This window comes from Physeter macrocephalus, chromosome 11 (genome assembly GCF_002837175.3).
Source record: "Physeter macrocephalus isolate SW-GA chromosome 11, ASM283717v5, whole genome shotgun sequence".
Lineage (NCBI taxonomy): Eukaryota > Metazoa > Chordata > Mammalia > Artiodactyla > Physeteridae > Physeter > Physeter macrocephalus.
This window is the reverse complement of record NC_041224.1, coordinates 136829232-136852209: the sequence shown is the minus strand read 5'-3', so window position 1 is coordinate 136852209 and position 22978 is coordinate 136829232. Positions and strand designations below refer to the sequence as shown.

The 22978-nt window shown below is 37.2% G+C and overlaps 1 protein-coding gene across 1 annotated transcript in view; it reads left to right on the top strand.

The window, feature by feature from the left end:
* WDHD1 (WD repeat and HMG-box DNA binding protein 1) overlaps positions 1–22978 on the top strand; it is a 63147-nt gene that overhangs the window by 31677 nt on the left and 8492 nt on the right. Inside the window, exons 13-21 of the mRNA XM_007116160.4 lie at positions 1365–1549; positions 4564–4805; positions 7140–7277; positions 8915–9071; positions 18617–18731; positions 19607–19738; positions 21792–22015; positions 22100–22218; positions 22409–22465. Coding sequence (XP_007116222.2) covers positions 1365–1549; positions 4564–4805; positions 7140–7277; positions 8915–9071; positions 18617–18731; positions 19607–19738; positions 21792–22015; positions 22100–22218; positions 22409–22465 — 1369 coding nt within the window. The remainder of the gene's footprint in view (positions 1–1364; positions 1550–4563; positions 4806–7139; positions 7278–8914; positions 9072–18616; positions 18732–19606; positions 19739–21791; positions 22016–22099; positions 22219–22408; positions 22466–22978) is intronic.

The following is a 22978-nucleotide window of genomic DNA, read 5'->3' as shown; positions in this document are numbered from 1 at the left end:
GGGATCTTCCCGGACCGGGGCATGAACCCGTGTCCCCTGCATCGGCAGGCGGACTCTCAACCACTGTGCCACCAGGGAAGCCCTATATTAACTTTTTGTCTTAAGTTTGAGAGCTAAAAAAGTTTAATATTTTTATTTGTTGATTATTTGAGGTTTTCCACTGAGGACTTTGACAGTTGTCCTTTTTAAATGGTATGGTCCTGGCATAAATTTGTAGATAAATATTAAAGGTGATGTTTTATTTTAAAAAAAAACAACCTTTTTATTGCTGTCAGTAATCATCATCAAGTAATAGATCTTAATTTTTCTAATATTGTCAGGTACTTTACAGTTGTATTTGTGGTAGGGGAAAGGAAACACTAGGGCCTACCCTGCCTAGTGTGAGCCTGTAGTGTACATGAGTGGAAGACAAGTTTTCCAAACGGTATCAATTTATGCTGCTTTTTTTTTTATTCCTGTTTTTTGTGTGTGTGTGTGTTTAATTAATTATTTTTATTTAGTTTTGGCTGTGTTGGGTCTTCGCTGCTGCGAGCAGGCTCTCTAGATGCAGCGAGCGGGGGCTACTCTTTTGTTGCGGTACGCGGGCTTCTCACTGCGGTGGCTTCTCTTGTTGCAGAGCACAGGCTCTAGGCATGCGGGCTCAGTAGTTGCAGCACATGAGCCCTAGAGCACGTGGGCTTCAGTAGTTGCCACGCGTGGGCTCAGTAGTTGCAGTACACAGGCTTTAGGGCACGTGGGCTTCAGTAGTTGTGGCACGTGGGCTCAGTAGTTGTGGCTTGCAGGCTCTAGAGTGCAGGCTCAGTAGTTGTGGCACACGGGCTTAGTTGCTCCGTGGCACGTGAGATCTTCCCAGACCAGGGCTCGAACCCGTGTCCCCTGCATTGGCAGGCGGATTCTTAACCACTGAGCCACGAGGGAAGTCCTATGCTGCCTTTAAATGTATATATTTATGCCATAACTATAAACCAGTTAGTTGGACCAAAAGAAATATGCAGTCATATTTGTAAGTAAATACATTTTTGAAATGTTTTGTTTGAGGAATTTAATGGTTCAGTTGTCTAAAGGTGAATTTAAAGTATTTTTTTAAGACAGTAATATAATTTTTAAAAATATTAGGTAAAATATTCCATTTGCTAATAAATATATATGTACCTTCTTCTCATGAGGAAAAGAATAATTAGTAATTGTTGCTCCAATGTTACTACTGTTACCTGAAACTATTTAGAGGTAAGTAAGCTGTGGTTGCTCCCATAACTTAATCCCTGATACAGACTACATTATTTGTTAATTTGTACTATTTTAGTCTATAGATTCTAAGAACTTTACTCTTTCTCAGACTTGTATTTAACCTTACATGTTTGTAGGTGTGGAACTCTATTGGAATTATTCGCTGCTATAATGATGAGCAAGACAATGCCATAGATGTGGAGTTCCATGATACCTCCATACACCATGCAACACACTTATCAAACACTTTGAATTATACAGTAGCAGATCTTTCCCATGAAGCTGTTTTGTTGGCATGTGAAAGCACTGATGAACTAGCAAGGTAAATTCAAGATTATTAGGAAGAATTTGTTACTGTTGAACTGTTGTACTAAAATGTTGAAATTCAGTACAAAAAGTTTGTAAGACAAAAAACAAAATTATATCTTTTATAGTATGGAATTTCAGAAGGGAGAGTTTAGTACAAATAGCAGCACACCCATAATACCTCAGAACATATGTCTGTTTTTGCTTATTTGTCCCCTTCTTACATAAGAGTAATACACGGATTAATTGTAAACAAGCAAGCTTAAGTAGTACAGAATTTTTCGAAAATGAAAATTCCCCCCCAGAATTCTACTCTCAGATATAACTACTGTTAACAATTAACAGTTAATCTAATCCCAGCCTTGGACAACTACTGATGTGGGTTTTGTCACTATAGATTAGATTTGAAACTTCTCTTTAAAAAAAAAAAAGGAAAAACACTCTAAAAATGTTATTAGTACTATTTGTCATTTTGACTTTTTAACTTAAAAAACTTTAGACTTTAACTTAGATATATTGGTTGGTTGCTAGGTAGGTAGGTAGATATAGAGACAAGAAAATTATGATGGAAAAGCAGTGGATGCAGAATCTGTATTTTTTTTAAAGAAGAAAAAATATTTTATTCAGCTTTGTTATTTCAGCCAGCTTGCCCTGTTAATTTTTTCAGCTGGTCATAGTGCTTATACACTTGATCATAGATTTTACTAAATCCCAGGTGATTTGAAATTAAAATCCTTCTGGCTGGATACATTAGTTCCTCGCTGCTCAAATTATGGTCCACAGACTAGGGTCTTGGGTCACGTGGGAGCATGTTGAAAACACAGAATCACAGACCCAAACCCAGACCTTCTGAGTCAGAATCTGCATTTTAACAAGATCTTCAGTGATAGAGTATGCATTAAAGCCTGAGAAACACCAAATTGGGTCATTTTAATATTTTAATTGGTTTCCTAATTTACACATTGTAAAATCAACTCAATACTTTATTATTGAATTAAATCAGTTTACTAAAATAATCACTGTTGACTAAGTGTCTCTAACTCAGAATATCTTACATAATTAGAACATTTATTTCCATGGCAATTTATTTATTTATTTATTTATTTGTGGTATGCGGGCCTCTCACTGTTGTGGCCTCTCCCGTTGCGGAGCACAGGCTCCAGACGCACAGGCTCAGCGGCCATGGTTCACAGGCCCAGCCGCTCCGCGGCATGTGGGATCCTCCCAGACCGGGGCATGAACCCGTGTCCCCTGCATCGACAGGCGGATTCTCAACCACTGCGCCACCAGGGAAGCCCCCATGGCAATTTTTTTAAATTGAAGTAGAGTTGTTTTACAATGTTATATTAGTTTCTGCTGTATAGCAAAGTGATTTAGCTATACATATGTATACATTCTTTTTTATATTCTTTTCCATTATGGTTTATCACAGGATATTGAATATAGTTTCCTGTGCTATACAGTTGGACCTCAGTGTTTATCCAATTCTGTGTATAATAGTTTGCATCTACTAACCCAGACTCCCAATCCATCCCCCCACATCCCCCTTCCCCCTTGGCTCCATGTGCTATTTTGATTTCGGATGTTAAGATTGTTATGATTTCCTGATGATTGTTCTTCTCTTTGTTTTCCTAGATATATTATTTCAGAGTCATATACAACGTTATCCTTTTATTTATTTTATTTTATTTTTAAAATATTTTATTGAAGTGTAGTTGATTTACAATATTGTGTTAATTACTGCTGTACAGCGAAGTGATTCAGTTATATATATTCTTTTTCATATTCTTTTCCATTATGGTTTATCACTGGATATTGAATATAAGTCCCTCTGCTATACAGTAGGACCTTGTTGTTTATCCATCCTATATATTCTAGTTTGCATGTGCTAATCCCAAACTCCCAATCCTTCCCTCCCCCACCCACCCTCCCGCTTGGCAACCACAAGTCTGTTCTCTATGTCTGTGAGTCTGTTTCTGTTTCTTGGATATGTTCATTTGTGTCGTACTTTAGATTCCACATATAAGTGATATCATATGATATTTGTCTTTCTCTTTCTGATTTACTTCAATTAACATGACAATGTCTAGGTCCACACCCCCCCCCCTTTTTTTTTTTCCAGCTGAGCTGTGTGGCTCAGGGATCTTAGTTCCCTGACCAGGGATTGACCCGCATCCTCGGTAGTGAAAACGCAGAATCTTAACCACTGGACCGCCAGGGAATTCCCATCCCCCTTTATTTTATTTTTATTTATTTATTTATTTTGGCTGCACTGGGTCTTCCTTGCGGCATGCGGGATCTTTTAGTTGCAGCACGCGGACTTCTTAGTTGTGGCATGCATGCCGGATCTAGTTACCCAACCAGGGATGGAACCCGAGCCCCCTGCTTTGGGAGCACGGAGTCTTACCCACTGGACCACCAAGGAAGTCCCTCATCTCCCTTTATTTTAAATTTGAATTTAAAATTACTGTTTAGGAAGTCAGTACTGCCTCTGATTCTAAATACTACGGTATCTACGTTTTGAAGCTTAAGTTTCATAATAACTTGCATGTATGTAAATATGCAAAGCAAAATGACTGGAAACACAAATCAGATTGTTAGCAGTGGTTGGTAATCTTGCTGGTGGGATTATGAATTTTTTTTTTCTTTTTTTTTTTGCAATGAGAGGACTCTTGCCTAACATTTTGATGCTTCCTTCCTTTTTAAAAATTTGGTTGTGATTTTTGTGTGTATTTGCAGCCTAGGATCACACTCTACTGATTTTATCCTGCTTTTTTTCATTTAACATTATATTGTGAGCATTTTCCTGTATCTTTAAATATTTTTCAGTAACATGACTATTAATGGTTTTAACATAGTTCATATTAAGGATATTTCATAATTACTTTCTTAAAGCCATTTTTGTATTATTTGTGTGTAATAGAAAAATAAACTATTTGATTGTTACTGGATGTAATGATTAGTTATATATATATGTATAAAATATCAAATGTGAAAGTTTGATTGTTTCTGTCTTGTTTTAATTTTTAGCAAGCTTCACTGCCTGCACTTTAGTTCATGGGATTCAAGCAAAGAGTGGATAGTAGACATGCCTCAGAATGAAAATATTGAAACCATATGTCTTGGTCAGGGATGGGCTGCTGCTGCCACTAGTGCCTTGCTCCTTCGCTTGTTTACCATTGGAGGTGTTCAGAAAGAGGTCTTCAGTCTCCCTGGGCCTGTTGTGTCAGTGGCAGGACATGGAGAACAGCTTGTCATTGTTTATCACAGAGGTAGATTTTTTCTACTATTTTATAGTTTTACCATGACCTGAAGTAAAATGGAAATTACTTAAGCTTTTTTTCTCTCTGTTTTGGATTGTATCTCCTTTTGCATTTATTTTAGTATTTGAATCAGTATAATTTTTGTACAGAATTTTGTTGTATTCACTAATAACAATGAAAATGAAAACATTTTATTTATAGAAAAACTGTACTATAGAAAGAATTCTAAGGTAGAGTTGGGTTAATTGCTTCCATATCTATATCTTATAAGAATTATCAGAGTTTAAATGCCTCAAAAAATAAACTAACTCCTTGTGTGAAGGACCAAAGCAACTTTGAATGTGACTTAAAAAGTTGTTGCCTCCTTTTCCTCACTTCATATCCTGCCTTCAGTCCCCATCGCTGTGCTAAGACTGGTTTTATTAAGGTTACCGATGATCTTTTTATGCTTATTTATTTAAATAATTCCACCAGAAATACTTTCTTCTCTTGGCTTCTGTGACGTCACTCTCCCATTTGTTTTCCTTAGGAGCTGATAACTCTTTCAGCTCCTTTGCTGGCTCCTATTCCTATTCCCCCCTCTTAGCTGGAGTACTCCAGGGCACAGTCACAGCCCCCTTCTCTTCCTTTCACTAGGTCAGGAGCTATTAGTCTTTCGACTGCTTAGCCCTAGTGAGAAATATATTCTATGTTGCTATTCTATACATACCTGCAGATATAACTAGAATGAAAGTCTCATGGACAATATTTACTCTTTGATTTCATTTTTCTTTAAATTCTGTTTGTAACTCTGGATTGATTTCATGACTCACAGGTCAAAAAATGCAGTTTGAGAAACTACTTTGGGGTATCTCATTAACACCCATGGCTTTAATACATCTATATGTTCATGACTTCTAAATTAATATCACCAGCCCTACCCCCTCCTTGTGTCTCCAGACTTACATATCCAATTGCCGATTTGAAATCTCTATGTAGAGTTTTTTTTTTTTTTTTTGTGGTATGCGGCCTCCCTCTGTTGTGGCCTCTCCCTTTTGGGGGACAGGGTCCCGGACACGCAGCCTCAGCGGCCATGGCTCACGGGCCCAGCCGCTCCGCGGCATGTGGGATCCTCCCAGACCAGGGCGCGAACCCGGTTCTCCTGCATCGGCAGGCGGACGCGCAACCACTGCGCCACCAGGGAAGCCCTAGAGTTTTGATATTTATCTCATACTTAACTTGGTCACAATAAAGCCTCTGACCTTTCTTTTTCCCTCCAAACTTCCTTCTTAGTTTTTCCATTTCAGTAAACGGCATACTATCAATCTAGCTACTCAAGCCAGAAATGTTAAGAGTTATCCTTTCTTTCCCTCACGTCCCCACATCACTCTGTCAGCAAAGTCATTATCATGTCAGTTCACACAACACATTGCACGTCTGTCTCTTTTTATCTCCACTAAAACCCCAGTGCAACCCAGGCATCATTTCTTGGACTGTTGGAATAACCTCCTAACTAGCTTTTCAGCTTCAATTCTTGCCTGCCACAATCCATTCTCCACATAGCAGCCTAGGTGATTTTTTTAAAAACATAAATCGAATCACTTCCCTCTTCTGCTCAGAATCCTCTGATGTCTTCCTATTGCTTTAGAATAAAAATCAAACTTGTTATCCAGGTGGCAAAGTCCTACATGATCTGACCTTTGCCTGCCTCTTCAACCTCATCTCTTACCACTTTTTTTCTTGTTACTGGTTCTGGCCCTACTGGCTTCTTTGTGTTCTTCAAACTCACCAAGCTTGTTCCCAACTTAGGCCCTTTTCATTAGCTTTTCCCTGTCTCCTGTAGTACTCCTCCCCCTATCGTTTGGATGGCTGACTCCAACTTGCAAATCATATCTCAGTTTAAATTTCACTTTCTCAAAAGGCCACTTTTGTCTGTCCAATCTAAAGTAGCCACTCGGTCTGACACTCTGTATCACATTAGTATTTTAATCTTTGATAATGACACTTAATATTTTCTTTTTAAATTAGTTTTTCCTCTCCTACCTGAATATGAGTTTCATGAGAACACTGACTTTGTCTTGTTTACCATTGTAGCCTCAGTACCTGGTACAAAGTAAGCTCTTTTTAAATACTTCTTGAGTGAATGAATTACCACTTATAAACACTTTATATAAATAGTCCATGTAACATACTATTCTGCTTCTAATCCCTGAATGGTGCCTCAAGTAAGTGGATTATCTATAAAAAGTACTGCTAATTTAGGAATTTATCACAAAATAAAATTCAATTCAGAGAAAATAATTTAAACTACATCATAGCTAAATAACCTTTGATACCTGATTTATATTTACATTTTCTCACTAGGTACAGGATTTGATGGGGATCAGTGCCTTGGAGTTCAACTGCTAGAGCTGGGGAAAAAGAAAAAGCAAATTTTACATGGTGATCCTCTTCCACTTACAAGGAAATCCTACCTTGTATGGGTTGGCTTTTCAGCTGAAGGCAAGATAAATTCATTTATATTAAAGTCATTTTTCAAGAAGAAAATTACTTCATTATTTATTCCTAATTAATTTGCTTAAAGATAAATTGTCTATGTTTTATGTTTAAACTTATTTATTTTAATATATTGGCAGAACTGGAAACTGGAATTTCCAGGTGAGGTAGCCACTGTTTTATGTACAAGATCTCTTCTTCATCAGAATTCTGATTAGAAAACTTACAAAGAGGGAAATAAATTTTTCTGAAAGTTTATTAGCTAGCAAGAAGGAGATACAAATCAGTGTTCAAGTTTTGGCTTTTTTAGCAGATTCTATGTGAAAATCAGGAATTTTCTACTGATTTCCACTATAGTAACCACTAACCACATGTGGCTATATATAGAGCACTTGAAAAGTGGCTAATTTGAGTTGAGATGTGCTATAAGTATAAAATACTCTCCAGATTTTGAAGGCTTAGTATGAAATAAAAGTGTAAAAAATTTCAATAATTCTTTTACATTGATTACATGTTAAAATGATAATATTTTGGATATATTGGATTTAATAAAATATATTATAAAATTAACTTCACTTTTTTTCCCCTTTTGTCATGTGGCAGGAGGAAATTAAAAATTACATTTGTGGCCCACATGATATTTCTATTGAACAGTGTGCTGTTGTAGACTCAATAGTGGGTTATGACATGATTTGAAGGACACTGAGGAGTACCTTATTTTAAGGCACTTGTTAACCCTGTCTTCTGGCTTAAATATTTCTGTTATTGGAGATTCATGCCCTTTAATTACATCATTGGAAACTCCAGTTTGTCTTTAAAAAAACCCAACCATTTCTGGATGTGTTTTCTATTGGGATATTATTAGTCATTTATGCTTTAATAATGTGACCATTAATAACTTCCATTCATATAGCTTTATTTTTTTCTCCCAGTTACCTATCAGATCTAGACCCTGAGGAAACTGCTGTTTGCAGAGTAAGAGGGGTGTGAAGTCACAGATAAAAAAAGGATAATTAGGGACATGTACTTCCTGAAATGGGAGCAGAGTAGGTGGGAAACAGGGATGCTTACTTGTTTCCTATCTCCACCTAGGTAAGTCTAGGAGCAGAACAGTGGAGAACTGTTGGGGAACAGAACAGTGACAAGGCCAAGAGAGGGGGAGGAAGAAGGGTACTAAAGACAGATTTCTCTACATCATCACCTTGTATTAGGTTCTCCTCATTTTTCCAAGTCTCTCTTGACCAAGGAAACTTCAGATGCAATTTTAACTTCTTTACTGAAATTGGCTTTAAAAAACTGCTGTATGCTGTATTCCAGCAGGTGGCATAGTTTTCACTGAATTGATCAGGGTTTTTTTTCCTCTTGTTTTTGGATAAATTTTAGTCACATCAGATGCAATTTTTTTTTCCCTTTGATTCAGTTGGTCTTACTCTATGTGGTTAGTGACATTTTATGGGAAATAATCTTGGATTATTTGCCTTTTGGGTTTTGGGGAGGGTTTTTTTTGTTTGGTTGGTTTTTTTTGTTTTTTGTTTTGCTTTTGAATTGAAAGTTGATTGATTGGTGTGTGTATTTGAAAAAGGATTTATTTAACAAATACATAGCTATGTTTCCAGGTGATTTATTTTTCTGTTGGTATATAGGTACCCCATTTTATGTGGATTCAGAAGGCATTGTTCGAATGCTTAACAGAGGACTTGGTCATACATGGACTCCTGTATGTAACACAAGAGAACACTGCAAAGGAAAATCTGATCACTACTGGGTGGTTGGTATCCATGAAAATCCCCAGCAACTGAGGTGGGCTATTAGAAAATGCTTAGTTGACTCTTTTTAAAAAGTACTTTGAAATTCTTTATTATGCTTATGTTTAAAGGTATTTTTAAAATCTTTAACCTTAGCTCATTTACTTGCTTTCCATATTCATTAAATTAGGAATTTGTTTACATTCACTTTGAAGTTTTCAACCAATTGCTTGACTTGGAACCTGTTGAGCAAAATAGAAACTGAGGGAATTCCCTGGAGGTCCAGTGGTTAGGACTCTGCGCTTCCACTGCAGGGGGCATGGTTTTAATCCCTGGTCGGAGAACTAAGATCCCGCAAGCCGAGGTGCATGGCCTAAAAAAAAGAAAAGAAAACAAGTTTATTAGTGTGACTAGCATTATTTCAGCCAGATAGGGAGGGGAGTTTTGGGTAAACATCACATTTCATCTTTTATTATAGCCTTTTATTTTAAACTTTGATTTAGAATTGAATATATAATTTAGTTGCTTTTTGAGATTTTTAGCTTAATTATTGTTATAGGGGAGTGGGCTAGTAGAAATTTAGTAGTTTATTGCAAGTGTAGAATTCTCAGTACATATAGTCTCTATTCAGTATTGTGTTGAGTATTTACCTCTTTTTTGACACCAGATATCTTCTTGGTCTAAAAGACTGTCCGTGACATTGTACAGATACTTGGTGAACAAAGAAGTCTCTGCTTTCATGGAACTTATAGTCTGACTGGGGAGACAGATAACAGAAACAACTAAATATTAATTACTACTTAGAATAAATACTACCCATTAATCTGAGCAGACCCATGATGAAGAATAACAGAAGAGCATTTTCTATATAGTATGGTCATAGAAGATTCTTTTTTTTTAAAAAAATAAATTTATGTATTTATTTAGTTATTTTTGGCTGCATTGAGTCTTCGTTGCTGCACACGAGCTTTCTCTAGTTGTAGTAAGTGGGGGCTACACTTTGTTGTGGTGCATAGGCTCTAGGCTTGCGGGCTCAGTAGTTGTGGCACATGGCTCAGTAGTTGTGGTTCGCTGGCTCTAGAGCGCAGGCTCAGTAGTTATACGCACGGGCTTAGTTGCTCCGTAGCATGCGAGATCTTCCTGGACCAGGGCTCGAACCTGTGTTGAATATATAATTTAGTTGCTTTTTGAGATTTTTAGCTTAATTATTGTTATAGGGGAGTGGGCTAGTAGAAATTTAGTAGTTTATTGCAAGTGTAGAATTCTCAGTACATATAGTCTCTATTCAGTATTGTGTTGAGTATTTACCTCTTTTTTGACACCAGATATCTTCTTGGTCTAAAAGACTGTCCGTGACATTGTACAGATACTTGGTGAACAAAGAAGTCTCTGCTTTCATGGAACTTATAGTCTGACTGGGGAGACAGATAACAGAAACAACTAAATATTAATTACTACTTAGAATAAATACTACCCATTAATCTGAGCAGACCCATGATGAAGAATAACAGAAGAGCATTTTCTATATAGTATGGTCATAGAAGATTCTTTTTTTTTAAAAAAATAAATTTATGTATTTATTTAGTTATTTTTGGCTGCATTGAGTCTTCGTTGCTGCACACGAGCTTTCTCTAGTTGTAGTAAGTGGGGGCTACACTTTGTTGTGGTGCATAGGCTCTAGGCTTGCGGGCTCAGTAGTTGTGGCACATGGCTCAGTAGTTGTGGTTCGCTGGCTCTAGAGCGCAGGCTCAGTAGTTGTAGCGCACGGGCTTAGTTGCTCCGTAGCATGCGAGATCTTCCTGGACCAGGGCTCGAACCTGTGTTCCCTGCATTGGCAGGCGGATTCTTAACCACTACACCACCAGGGAAGTCCCAGTCATAGAAGACTCTTAATGGAGGTAGTATTTAGAATGAGACCTGGAGGCCAGTGGGTCTGTTATGGAAGAATGGGTTGAAAAGCAATCCATGAAGAGTAAACGGCATGTACAAAGGCTGTGAGGTCAGAAAGAACTTGGTGTGTTTGAGGAATTAAAAGGATGTAAACATGGCTGGAGTACAAAGAAGCAAGGGGTAGCAGGGAACATAAATCCAAGTTGGTATTAGTAAGTTAGACATAGGCTGCATTATAGGCCATGACAGAGAAGTTTGGATTTTCTTTGAAGTATAACAAGAAGTCATTCAAGGGTTTTATCCAGGGGAATGATATAATCTGATTTATACTATAAAAAGAAAAATATATGTGGTAAATGGATTGGCAAGGGTAGGACTGGAAGCAGGGAGACCAATTTTTCAACCAGGGGTTTTTCCACTCTTCTGGGGATGTTTGGAAATGTGGGGTATTGTTTTTAGTTGTCACAAGGATTAGGACTTACTCTATCATTCAGAGTAGGCTGGAACTAGTGTGGGGCAGTGGAAATGAAGAGAAGCAGATTCAAGATAGAAACAGGATTTGCTGGTAGTTTGGGGGTTGGGAATGAGAGAAGAATCAATGACACCTACATTTCTAGTTAAAGCTACTTGATAAATAGTTGTACCATTTATAGAAATAAGGAAGATAAAAATGAATACTCTCTTGGGTGTGTCAAGCCTGCACAATATTCAAAGGAAGATATCAAGAAGGTATTGGGGGCTTCCCTGGTGACGCAGTGGTTAAGAATCCGCCTGCCAATGCAGGAGACATGGGTTTGGGCCCTGATCTGGGAAGATCCCACATGCCACAGAGCAACTAAGCCCATGCGCCACAACTACTGAGCCTGCGCTCTAGAGCCCGCCAGCTACAACTATTGAGCCTGCATGCCACAACTACTGAAGCCCACGCACCTAGAGCCCATGCTCCGCAACAAGAGAAGCCTCCGCAATGAGAAGCCTGTGCACCACAACGAAGAGTAGCCCCTGCTCACTGCAACCAGAGAAAAGCCCGCTCGCAGCAACGAAGACCCAAAACGGCTAAAAATAAATAAATTAATTTTTTTAAAAAAGAAAGAGAAAATGCTTAACTTTAAAAAGAAAAAAAAAGGAAGGTATTGGAATAAATGATTCAAACTCAGAAATTTTGGCTGGTTATATACATTTGGGAATCATCAGATTATAGAAGGTATATAAAGTTATAGTAATAAATGAGAAGAAAGAGACAAAAGCTATCAGTCCAACCCCAAAGAAATTCCAGCATTTAGAGACTAGTTATTGGAGTAGAAGCTTTTGTATGAGAAAAAGGAAGATTAGCTAAGCAATTAAGAGAAAAATCGCCTGAAGAGGGTCATGTCATAGAAACTTTAAGTGGAGACTATTTCAAGAAGCAGTAATCAGAAAGGGAAATTAAAATGGCTTTCAAATATATGAAAAGATGATTGATGGCACGTGAAGTAAGATTAAACACAAATCAGAACTAAAAAGAGATTTCTCTTTGTACCTATTAAAGTAGAAAAATCTGAAAATTTGATAACACTCTTAGCTGGTGAGGCTGTGGGGAAATAACCACGTTTATGTATTGCTGACGGGAGTGTAATTTGGTCACAGTCCCTGTGGAAGGCAATTTGTCAAGAACTATCAGAATTAGAAATGCATATGCCCTTTGACCCAGTGAATCTGTCTTTAGGATTTATCCTGCTGAAAAACTAGTACTTGCTATTTGAAGTATAATCCATGGAAAAGAACACATATAATAAATGTTAGCAAGGGTGTGGAGAAAAGGGAACCCACATATACTGTTGGTGGGAATGTAAATTGGTACAGCAACTGTGAAGAACAGTATGGAAGTTTCTTAAAAAGGTAAAAATAAACCCAGAAATGACCCAGAAATTCCACTGCTGGGTATATATCTGAAGAAAACCAAAAACACTAAGTGGAGAAGATTCATGCATCCCAGTGTTCGTAGCAGCATTATTTACAGTTGTCAAGTTATGGAAACAACCTAAGTGTCCATCGACTGCTGAATGGATAAAGAAGATGTGGTATATATACATGATTTTTTTAAAGATATTTTATCAGGTGTAATGAGAGAGAAGAAGATAGGTGCAAATGCAGATAGATTTAGTGGATGAAAGGTGACAGGAATTCTTGTCTGATGCCTTCTGTTTTGGTGGCAGATTTTGAAGCAAGATAGAGGGTATTTTTGAAGGCATTGGTTGGCAGTATGGATGTTTGAGAAGACATATTCTTCTTAAAGAATGTGAAATTGAACTTAGTAGAAAATCATAGAGGAATTGCTGGCTATTATTTCTGTATGTAGTATGTTTTCAGTCTCCAGATAGTCCATTATTGGCATATTTAGTATCAGAAGGAATTTATTAAACTTTTAAAAAATTCTAATTAATTAAGTTTTGGCTGCATTGGGTCTCTGTTGCTGCACTTGGGCTTTCTCTAGTTGGGGCGAGCAGGGGCTACTCTTCGTTGCAGTGCACGGGCTTCTCATTGTGGTGGCTTCTCTTGTTGCGGAGCACGGGCTCTAGGCACTCGGGCTTCAGAAGTTGTGGCTCGCGGGTTCTAGAGCACAGGCTCAGCAGTTGTGGTGCACGGGCTTAGTTGCTCTGCAGCATGTGGGATCTTCCCGGACCAGGACTGGAACCTGTGTCCCCTGCATTAGCAGGCAGATTCTTAACCGCTGCGCCACCGGGGAAGTCCCTAGTTAACTGTTTCTAACAGTTCTTAGAGTGTAGGTTGTTCTCAGGGATTTTTTTACATGTCTGTTTCCAGGAATCAAGTTTTTTAGTAACTTGAATGAAAGAATTCATATTTTATCTTAATCAGAGATTTAGTTTTGAACCTAGAAGGATTTTTACTGTTCCATCTAATGTTTATTCAAGTAAGATAATTCATTTTGTTTGTTAATATCATTATCTTAAGGAAGTATGTGAAGTTATTCATTTGCAATGAATAATTTTGGTTTTTTATTTAATATTAAAACTATTTTATCAAGTTCAATTTTTATACCCCCTAATAATTTGTACAGCTGGCTTTTTTTTCTTACTTGCTTTATAGTTAAGATCTGTGAAGAGTTTTAACTCTCATTAAAAGACATGATAATTACAGCTGGTAACATTTAACTTAAATTCAACATGGGAGGGCTTCCCTGGTGGCTCAGTGGTTAAGAATCCGCCTGCCAGTGCAGGGGACATGGGTTCAAGCCCTGGTCCGGGAAGATCCCACATGCCACGGAGCAACTAAGCCCATGTGCCACAACTACTGAGCCTGCGCTCTGAAGCCCTTGAGCCACAACTACTGAAGCCTGCACGCCTAGAGCCCGTGCTCCGTAGCAGGAGAAGCCACCGCAATGGAAAGCCCGTGCACCACAACAAAGAGTAGCTCCCACTTGCCACAACTAGAGGAAGCCCACGTGCAGTAATGAAGACCCAACGCAGCCAAAAATAAATAAATTAATTAATTTTTAAAAATTTTCAACATGGGATAAAAAAATAATGGACTCTAAATTACAGTTTTTAGACTTGGAAGGATTTTAGAAATTGTCTAGGCCAGTGGCTCCTGACATTTTTAAGCATAAGAGTTCTTTTAAATGTTAAAGCATTTCATGACCTACAAATGATAGCAGCTTGTACAGTATCAGTTGATAGAGAAAATCCATAATAGCAGGAAGTTTCTATAGACCTAAAGATTATATTTGAACATAAATTTGTATTATAAGTTACATCATGTACATGCATGTGAAAATTCTAGTACATAAAGTGGAAATTCTTTTATTCATTCTGCAGACAGTTCATGGTGCCCATGTGAATGCATGGTCACTTTGCAATAGCTCAGCAGCCCTACAGAGATAAAAAAATGAGAACCACCAGTTTCTTTTGGTCTAGTTCCTGTGCTCTGCCTTTACTCCTGGTCCTTTTCCCCAATTTTTACAGGTGAGAAAACTGAGGCCCAAAAAGATTAAGTAACTTGGGATCACACAGCTAGTTAGTAGCAAAAAAGTTCCTATATTTTCTCTGTTGAAATACAGGAACAGTGGATGTTGAGTTGATAAATAGATTGAAAGAATAAACTTATCCCTTAAGGACTGGCTTATTCTAGGGGAATAATTGAATTACTGAGGGGAATCTCATACAGCTGACATTTGAAACAGTGAGAAGATAATGCTGAAAAATGTATGTACTTGTATATACCATGATAAATTGATCAGAATGTATTTCATTTTTTCCTGGCTTTATTCTGGAAGAATCAACTTGAATAAGAATGTTTTTCAAAGACTGGAAGCTACATTTCTCAGTATGGCCTACTGTGCTTCTCATACCAGCTTTGCTTACATTTAGACACATGTAGAGGATGATTAATTTCCTTCCTGTTGATAGAGAGGTCCGTGAAAGCCCAGGGAAGAAAACTGTACAACCATCTTTAGTAGCCTGCTGCTGTGTTTAATGAGACTTAATTATCCTTGCTATCAAGAAATTCATTCTTATGTTTATTTAAATCTCTAACGCTTCCGTTTGCTCTCAGTGTTCGTGGTAAAGATAGCAAACCACTTGCTCCTCTGGAAAGGCAGCATTTCATAATGGTCCAGCGCTGGAGCCTGCTGCAGTATCCTGGCTGAAATGCTCACTGTGTAGCCCTGGCCATGACATTTAGACTCTCTGTGCCTCTGTTTCTTCATTTCTAAAACCAGGATGAAGCTAGTACCCATCTCACAGAACTACTGTGAAGATGAAGTGATGTAGGAGTACTTAGAACAGTGCCTGGCCCTTAGTGAGTGTTCACTGAATGTCAGTTGTTAATAACAACAGTAGTTTTCTTACCGTCACTACTTTAAGGCATTTAGCCTTGTATTTCATGGTTAATGATTATCTGTTTCTATAATCTTTCCATTTAAAATACATTTTCTAACCCAGATCCAGCAGTATTTATGCTTTCTTTTTGGTGAGGAAATACATTTTGTTAAAAATAATTTTTAAAAAATTCATTTGAGTCAGTACAAAACACCTGCCTTTAGTTACTGATGTGTAGCGTATCTGATTTCCTACCTCTGTTTGAAATGAACTTCAGGTTAGCAGAAATTGTCTTTATGGTTTCCTCTGAAGATTTTTTTAATTGTCACCACTGGTTAATATATAACTGAGAGTTTACTAATTTTTGTGCCACAATCTAATTTGCTTTCTACAAACATCAACGTTCCTCTTCTCTTTAGTTTAGTTTTGTTTTTTACCTTATTCTGCTTTATTTTTTGATATTAGAACATATTTATTTAACGATATTTTATGCAGGCACTTCATATCAGGCATTCTCTTTGGTTTTTAAAAACTCGTAAGAGTTATATAATGCATTTGAAAACAGACTTTTTTTTGCAAGTTATGTTCATTTAACAAGCATTTGCTAAAAGTACTGACTACATGTCCTAGGCTACATGAAGATAAATTGGGCCAGCAGCCTGGAAGAGTTGGCTGGTAAAATCATAATCTACTCCTGAGTCAGTGCTCTAAAAGAGTTAAATCCCCTTGAACACTGAAAAGAGTCCCATGCAACACAGAAGACAAGCAAAACTCACTAACTCTTAGAAACTTAGTCTGGACATTGGCCCCAGTTCTCTCCAGTTTGATATTTTTCAACTCTTTAATATAAGAGAACAAATTTTGTGGTGTTTGGAAAGGAATTGAAGTAATTTTGTCTCCTTAGTAAACTGTGGTTTATTTTTTCACATTTTATCCTCCAAATGGTTTAGCCACAGTTTCCAGGAAACTCATTCGTTGTAGGCAAAACCCATCAAATTAGCAGTCAAATGAGTTTGTTTTTTCCTCTTCTTCCATGAAGGAGATACCTAACAGAGAAAAGGTCTTTTTACTTCGTCTTTAAAGCTAAGAAAAGGATAAAAAATGTGAATTGGTGCTCTGCTTTGATGTAAATGTGGCTTTAGAAAAGCTATTAGTAAAATCCCTATCAATTTTTCTTTATGATAATCGCTTACTATGACTAAATAAAGTGTTAGAGTTGTAAAATGTTTTTAAACAGGAGAGTCTAAGTCACTTTATAGAAAAAAGAATGTTAAGGCAATTAAGATTACTCCCAATGTTCCTCCTAGTTTTGTTAATGTACATATATGCATATGTAATTGCACTTGTCCTTTCTGAATGCACATGTTCTGTCTTCCGTTTTGCATGACTAAAATGGTTTTGTGAATAGGTGCATAACAGAATTGCTACAAGAGGTTTTTCAAACGCTGAGTATTCACATTGCCACCTCATACTTTGTGGTGAAAACCACTGATTTATGTGAAATCATAAAAGGGGAGGAGGTAGAAATAAATGAGGATTTATGTTAAAAAATATTGGAACTCTAAAAACATGTTTGTTTTTATTGTCGCAAAAAGAAGGAAAGGGAGTATTTAAATCTTATAGAAAGGGAGCCTATGTAATATTCCTGGGTAATGCCACTTATTTATTTTTTAACTATTCTAGTGGACATTTGATAATATTAGAAGATATTTATGAAAAATTTTAAACCTAAGGGCCTAATTTCTTTTTTTTTTTTTTTTTTTTTTTTTTTTTTGCGGTACGCGGGCCTCTCACTGTTGTGGCCTCTCCCGTTGCGGAGCACAGGCTCCGGACGCGCAGGCTCAGCAGCCATGGCTCACGGGCCCAGCCGCTCCGCAGCGTGTGGGATCTTCCCGGACCGGGGCACGAACCCGTGTCTCTTGCATCGTCAGGCAGACTCTCAACCACTGTGCCACCAGGGAAGCCCTAAGGGCCTAATTTCTACTTAGTGTTTTCCTTCAAGAAAGTCATAACTTAAAGCCCTGATTAAAAGGCTGTATTACCGGATGGCTGTTAGTAAGCATTGAACAAGGGTCTATGTTTTTTAAATGACTTTATGAAAATTAGAAAATTCATCTATAGTACTTAGAGTGTGCAATTATGTTTTTCTTATAAATAATTTGGAGTACATACATTAAAAGTATTCTGCATATATAAATCACTCTGATGAATGGATACTTTTTAATTCATAAATTGCATTAGTACTCATCCTGGTGGGCATATATGAGTGCCTTACGTATTCTAGTCAGAAAAGTCCTTGCCAACTGAACTATTACCACATAAGGCAACCCTTCATTTAGCAGAGCAGATATACAGTATAACCTTTTTATAATGATAATGGATTTTCTGCTTCACTCTCACCAATATCTAATAATAAACACTTATTGGACATTTCACCCTCTTTTTGTCTTATATGACACTTTCTACCAACAGTACCAAGTATTTCCAAACTGATGAATGAAAGTGAATATGCTTTATCAGCATTTTATCTTAGGGCGATCTGTTTTATAACATGGATCCCATGACAAGTGTTTATGGCACAATTTCTGTATTTTGGAAGTGGGCATTTTGCTAAGGAAAATCTGAAAAGAGCTGATTTCACTTTTAGTGATTGTTAATTTAATAAAGCTGATGTGAGGAGGGATTTTTGAAGTTCTTGAAGTACGTGGAGGGATAATTTTGATACTTAATCCGGCCTAAAGTACTTTTTAAAGAGAGGAATCTTTTGTATATTATTAAGCCAGCTATTGGAATAATATTATTCCAAGTTACTAACTTTTGGAAAATTTATAATGTAGCAGTTTTTATGATATTTTGGAAAGTTTTTATGGTGAGACTGTTTCTTTCCTGACAGGTGTATTCCTTGCAAAGGTTCTCGATTTCCTCCCACCCTTCCACGCCCTGCTGTAGCTGTATTATCCTTTAAGCTTCCTTACTGTCAGACTGCCACAGAGAAAGGACAAATGGAGGTATGCACAAATCTTACCTTGACACTCTGAGTTTAATAATACCCTGCCTGTGACACAGACATTTAAAATTATTCTGATGACCAGTGTTGAGTATTCATTACTTTATAATTAAAGAAATAGCAGTAGCTGTGAGGGAGGAGGGCTCTTCCAGGGACTTTGTCTAAGAGGTAAATGGGTGTGACTGTCAGGGCCTCACTAGGGTAAGGCGCTCACTCTCGGGCTTGGACAAGTGCCTAAGAGGACGTGCCTCCATGAATTTTGTACCCTTAGGCGCCAGGCTTGCCTCACCTTACTCCTAGCCCTGCATCATCAAAAGTCATTCGATATCTTGCAGTTAGTTATTCTAAACAAGAGACAAATCAGCTTATAAAAATCTAGTTTACCAAGTTCTCTGAGCATCAGTTATGATAGCTAGGAAACTTTAAAATGCTATATACAGTTGACCCTTGAAGAACATGGGTTTGAACTGTGTGGGTCCATTTATACATGGGTTTTTTTCAGTGGTAAATACTACAGTACAGCACCATGCAAGATTGGTTGAATCTGAGGATGCCGAACCTCAGATATGGAGGAACCGCATATATATGGAGGGCTGACTGTAAGTTATATGCAGATTTTCAACTACACAAAGAGTAGGCACCTCTACCTGCTACATTGTTCAAGGGTCACTGTATTTCCCTTTTTTTTTTTTTTAAGGATAGAAGATAAAGTCAAGCCATCATGTCACATTAGAATTGTAAAATAAGCTGTAGAAAGGAATATTTCAGAAAATATTTTATTCAGAAACTGGTATTGTATGATAAATGTTTAACACTTGGTTAAACACGTGGTATTCAGCTGATAGTTGGCTCTGAGCAGTTTTTCCACTTTTACAGGAACAGTACTGGCGTTCAGTTATGTTTCACAACCACCTTGATTATTTAGCTAAAAATGGTTATGAATATGAAGAGAGCACTAAAAATCAAGCAATAAAAGAACAACAGGAACTTTTAATGAAAATGCTTGCGGTGAGTAAAATAAGTATAGTGGGGAAGAAAAGTTAATTTTTTTTCTCTAGGTTGAATTTCTTAATGGTATGTGAATTAGCACCAGGTTCCACAACCTAGAATTCCTAAGTTGTATCTGGTGGTGTTTTTCTTCCTTAAAAGTTCTGTTTCCCAGTTCACGTTGCAGATAAAATATTTAAGACATTGCCTTGTATCTAAGATCATAGGAAGAAATAAACTCTTCCGGTGCTACCTCCCTTTTTTGTTTTTGCCGACTGGTCTGCGTTTTAATAGGCCCTGTAGGTGATTCAGATGCTTAAAGTTTGAGGACTGGCTCTAGCTCCTGCTCTTATCATGTGCAGCAAATAAAGTTTGAGTGTAGACTTTTAGGTCTGCTGGCTGAGCAGTCTTAAGAACTTTGATCAGGCTTTTAGATATGCCTGCCTTTTGTTATCCTCTTAGGTAAAAGTTTGTCTGTAGCCAGTGACCAGGTTTGGTCCCCTGGATATTTAAGTACATTTATCTTTAGAGATAAAAGAACTTTTTGAAACGTAAGATTCATAAGTTTGTGTCCTCATTCCAGGTTGGCTTATGAGGAGGAGTATAATGTAATTTCTTCTGTGCTCTTCTTGCACTAGACTGTAAACACCTTGAGGGCAGTGACCATGTCCTGTTCACTACTGTATGCCAGGCACTGATGTATTGTCTGATACATAGTGCACCTCAGTATTTCCTAAGAGAGTAAATGGCCCAGACTTTCCATTTTAAAGTTGAAGAAAAAAACTGCTGAGGGAAAAGTGATATCTGAGACCACAGAGCTTATTGTAACTTGTCTCCAAAAGGTGATATTCACTACTGTCACCTCTGTGCAACACTGCCTTGCATTTAGTATTAAAGAGATTTAATTAGTTTACTATAGAGTAAGTTTTGTTCCATTCACAAAGTCCCATTTGTACACCAACATGAACTAGTAACCATTTTATTTCCTACAGCATATGTAAGGAAACATGTTTGATTTATTTACCATTTAGTCTTAGAGGAGCTTTTCCGCTGGAGTGCAGTGTTCCTCAGCAGGGTGCTAGTAGCACCCTGTTAGTTCTTTAGCATTCCTGCCCCCAGGCAAATGCCCATAGTTCCACCTAATTACTGGGAAAACCATACTACTTTGATTTCCAAATGCCCTCTGAGGCAGAGTACCACCCTGATTGAGAAGTACTGCTTACAGATAAGTGATTCTGGAAAACTTGAGAAGGACATGCAGGTAAATATCTAAAGTGTCTGTGCTGATGAATCAGACTTGACATGTCTAAGTAACAAAGTAATACTTCTGTGAATTATGAGACCTTTAGTAGTCTTCCAAGTATTAGTTTTCCTCACATTGTACTTCAGTTGCCTTACTTTGAGTCGTCAAAATTCATACCAAAAGAAAAAGTCATAATAAATGAATGTTTTTCATTTTATATTGTAAGTATAAAAAATAGAGCAAGAAAAAGGAGGATGTTTGCTAATTTGGAAGTTGTATAACTGTTTCTGGTAGTTAGAGATCATAGACAATCATACTTAAAAAGCTAATGGATAAATCTATTTGCCCACCCACATTCACTTAGTAGCATTTGTGTGCCAATTCTAGGCAAAGTAATAACAAATCATTTACAATTTATTCTTTCTTTCAATTTGCTACCCTGTTTTGTGAGTGCAGGTGGTGGAATGGGCAGGAAAACAAATTTAGGGGAACCATTTTTGAATTTTTAAATAAATCTCTTACTCTCCTTGTGATCAATAACTTGAAATGATATGTCATATTTCATTGTTGATTGTAAAATGCACCATTATTTTACTTATTTAAGTCACTAAGACAGAAAGAAATGCTGCCAATTAAACTGACTCACCATCAATTGTCAGATGCTTCTCAACTTCAGAGAGAGATGTTAAAATGTGTAAAATGTGCCTCTTAGAATCAGGGATACAATATCTAGAAAACTTTTCTCAGTTCTACTAGTAGTATCATTCTTTTATTTTTAAAAAGTTTTACTCAACATAATATGACTTTTTCCCCCCCCTTTTTTTCCTTTAGCTTTCTTGTAAACTGGAGCGGGAATTTCGTTGTGTGGAACTTGCTGATCTAATGACTCAAAATGCTGTGAATTTAGCCATTAAATATGCTTCTCGTTCTCGGAGATTATTATTGGCCCAGAGACTTAGTGAACTGGCTGTAGAGAAAGCAGCAGAATCGGCAGCCACCCAAGCTGAAGAAGAGGAAGAAGAAGAAGAGGATTTCAGAAAAAAGTTGAATGCTGGGTAAGAAATGTTTGAGTTTTACCATCCTGAATATTGACTTGGTCTTTTTATAGCCCTTTATTGAATAATATCATTGTCTTTTAGTTATAGTAATACTCCTACAGAGTGGAGTCAGCCAAGGCTCAGAAATCAAGTTGAAGAAGATTCAGAGGATACTGGAGAAGCTGATGATATAGAAGAAAAACCAGAAATACATAAACATGGTAAGAAAACATTTTTAAGGCAGTTTAAAGATGAGATGCGTCATGTGCGTGACTTCTCCCCTTTTACTTGGCTGAGGGAAATTGAATACCCATACTTTTTCAAGACATCTTTCCTGTCTGATTGTTGATTACAGAAGATGACTTTATCTCCCCGTTTACTTTGTATTGTTTTATCTTAATTATTCTGTAGGAGAAAACCCATTTTTCAAAAGTGTAAATTCCTCTGATATGCCAGCTATTAAGTCAGGTAAGAAAATTTTGATTTTGTAATATCGAGAAAATTTTGAAGTAGTCTTTACAGTGATACATCTACTCAAATACACCTTACTCTTCAGAGACATCTACCCAAATACACCTTACTCTTCAGGGCCTGTTTTGTTGTTGTTTTTAATCAGAAATGTTTGAAACAGTGGTCATTTAACAAATACTTATTAAATGCCTATTTTGTGTCTAGTATTTGCCTGGGGTGGGGGGCTACAGTGGTCAAGTAGACATGCATGTTTGATCCCTGGATAAACCTTATAGTACCAGCTGGCTTTTAAAAGTAATATTTAAGTTTGATTTTAATATACTTTTACATGTGTACAGATTAAAAGAGCATATAACAGGTGGCTGTAATGTAGTCAGTTGTGGGGGATGGTTTGGGACCCCAAGGAAGGCCTCACGGAATGTTTATTTATTTTATTTTTTAAATTTATTTTTGGCTGCATTGGGTCTTCATTGCTGTGCGTGGGCTTTCTCTAGTTGCGGCGAGCGGGGG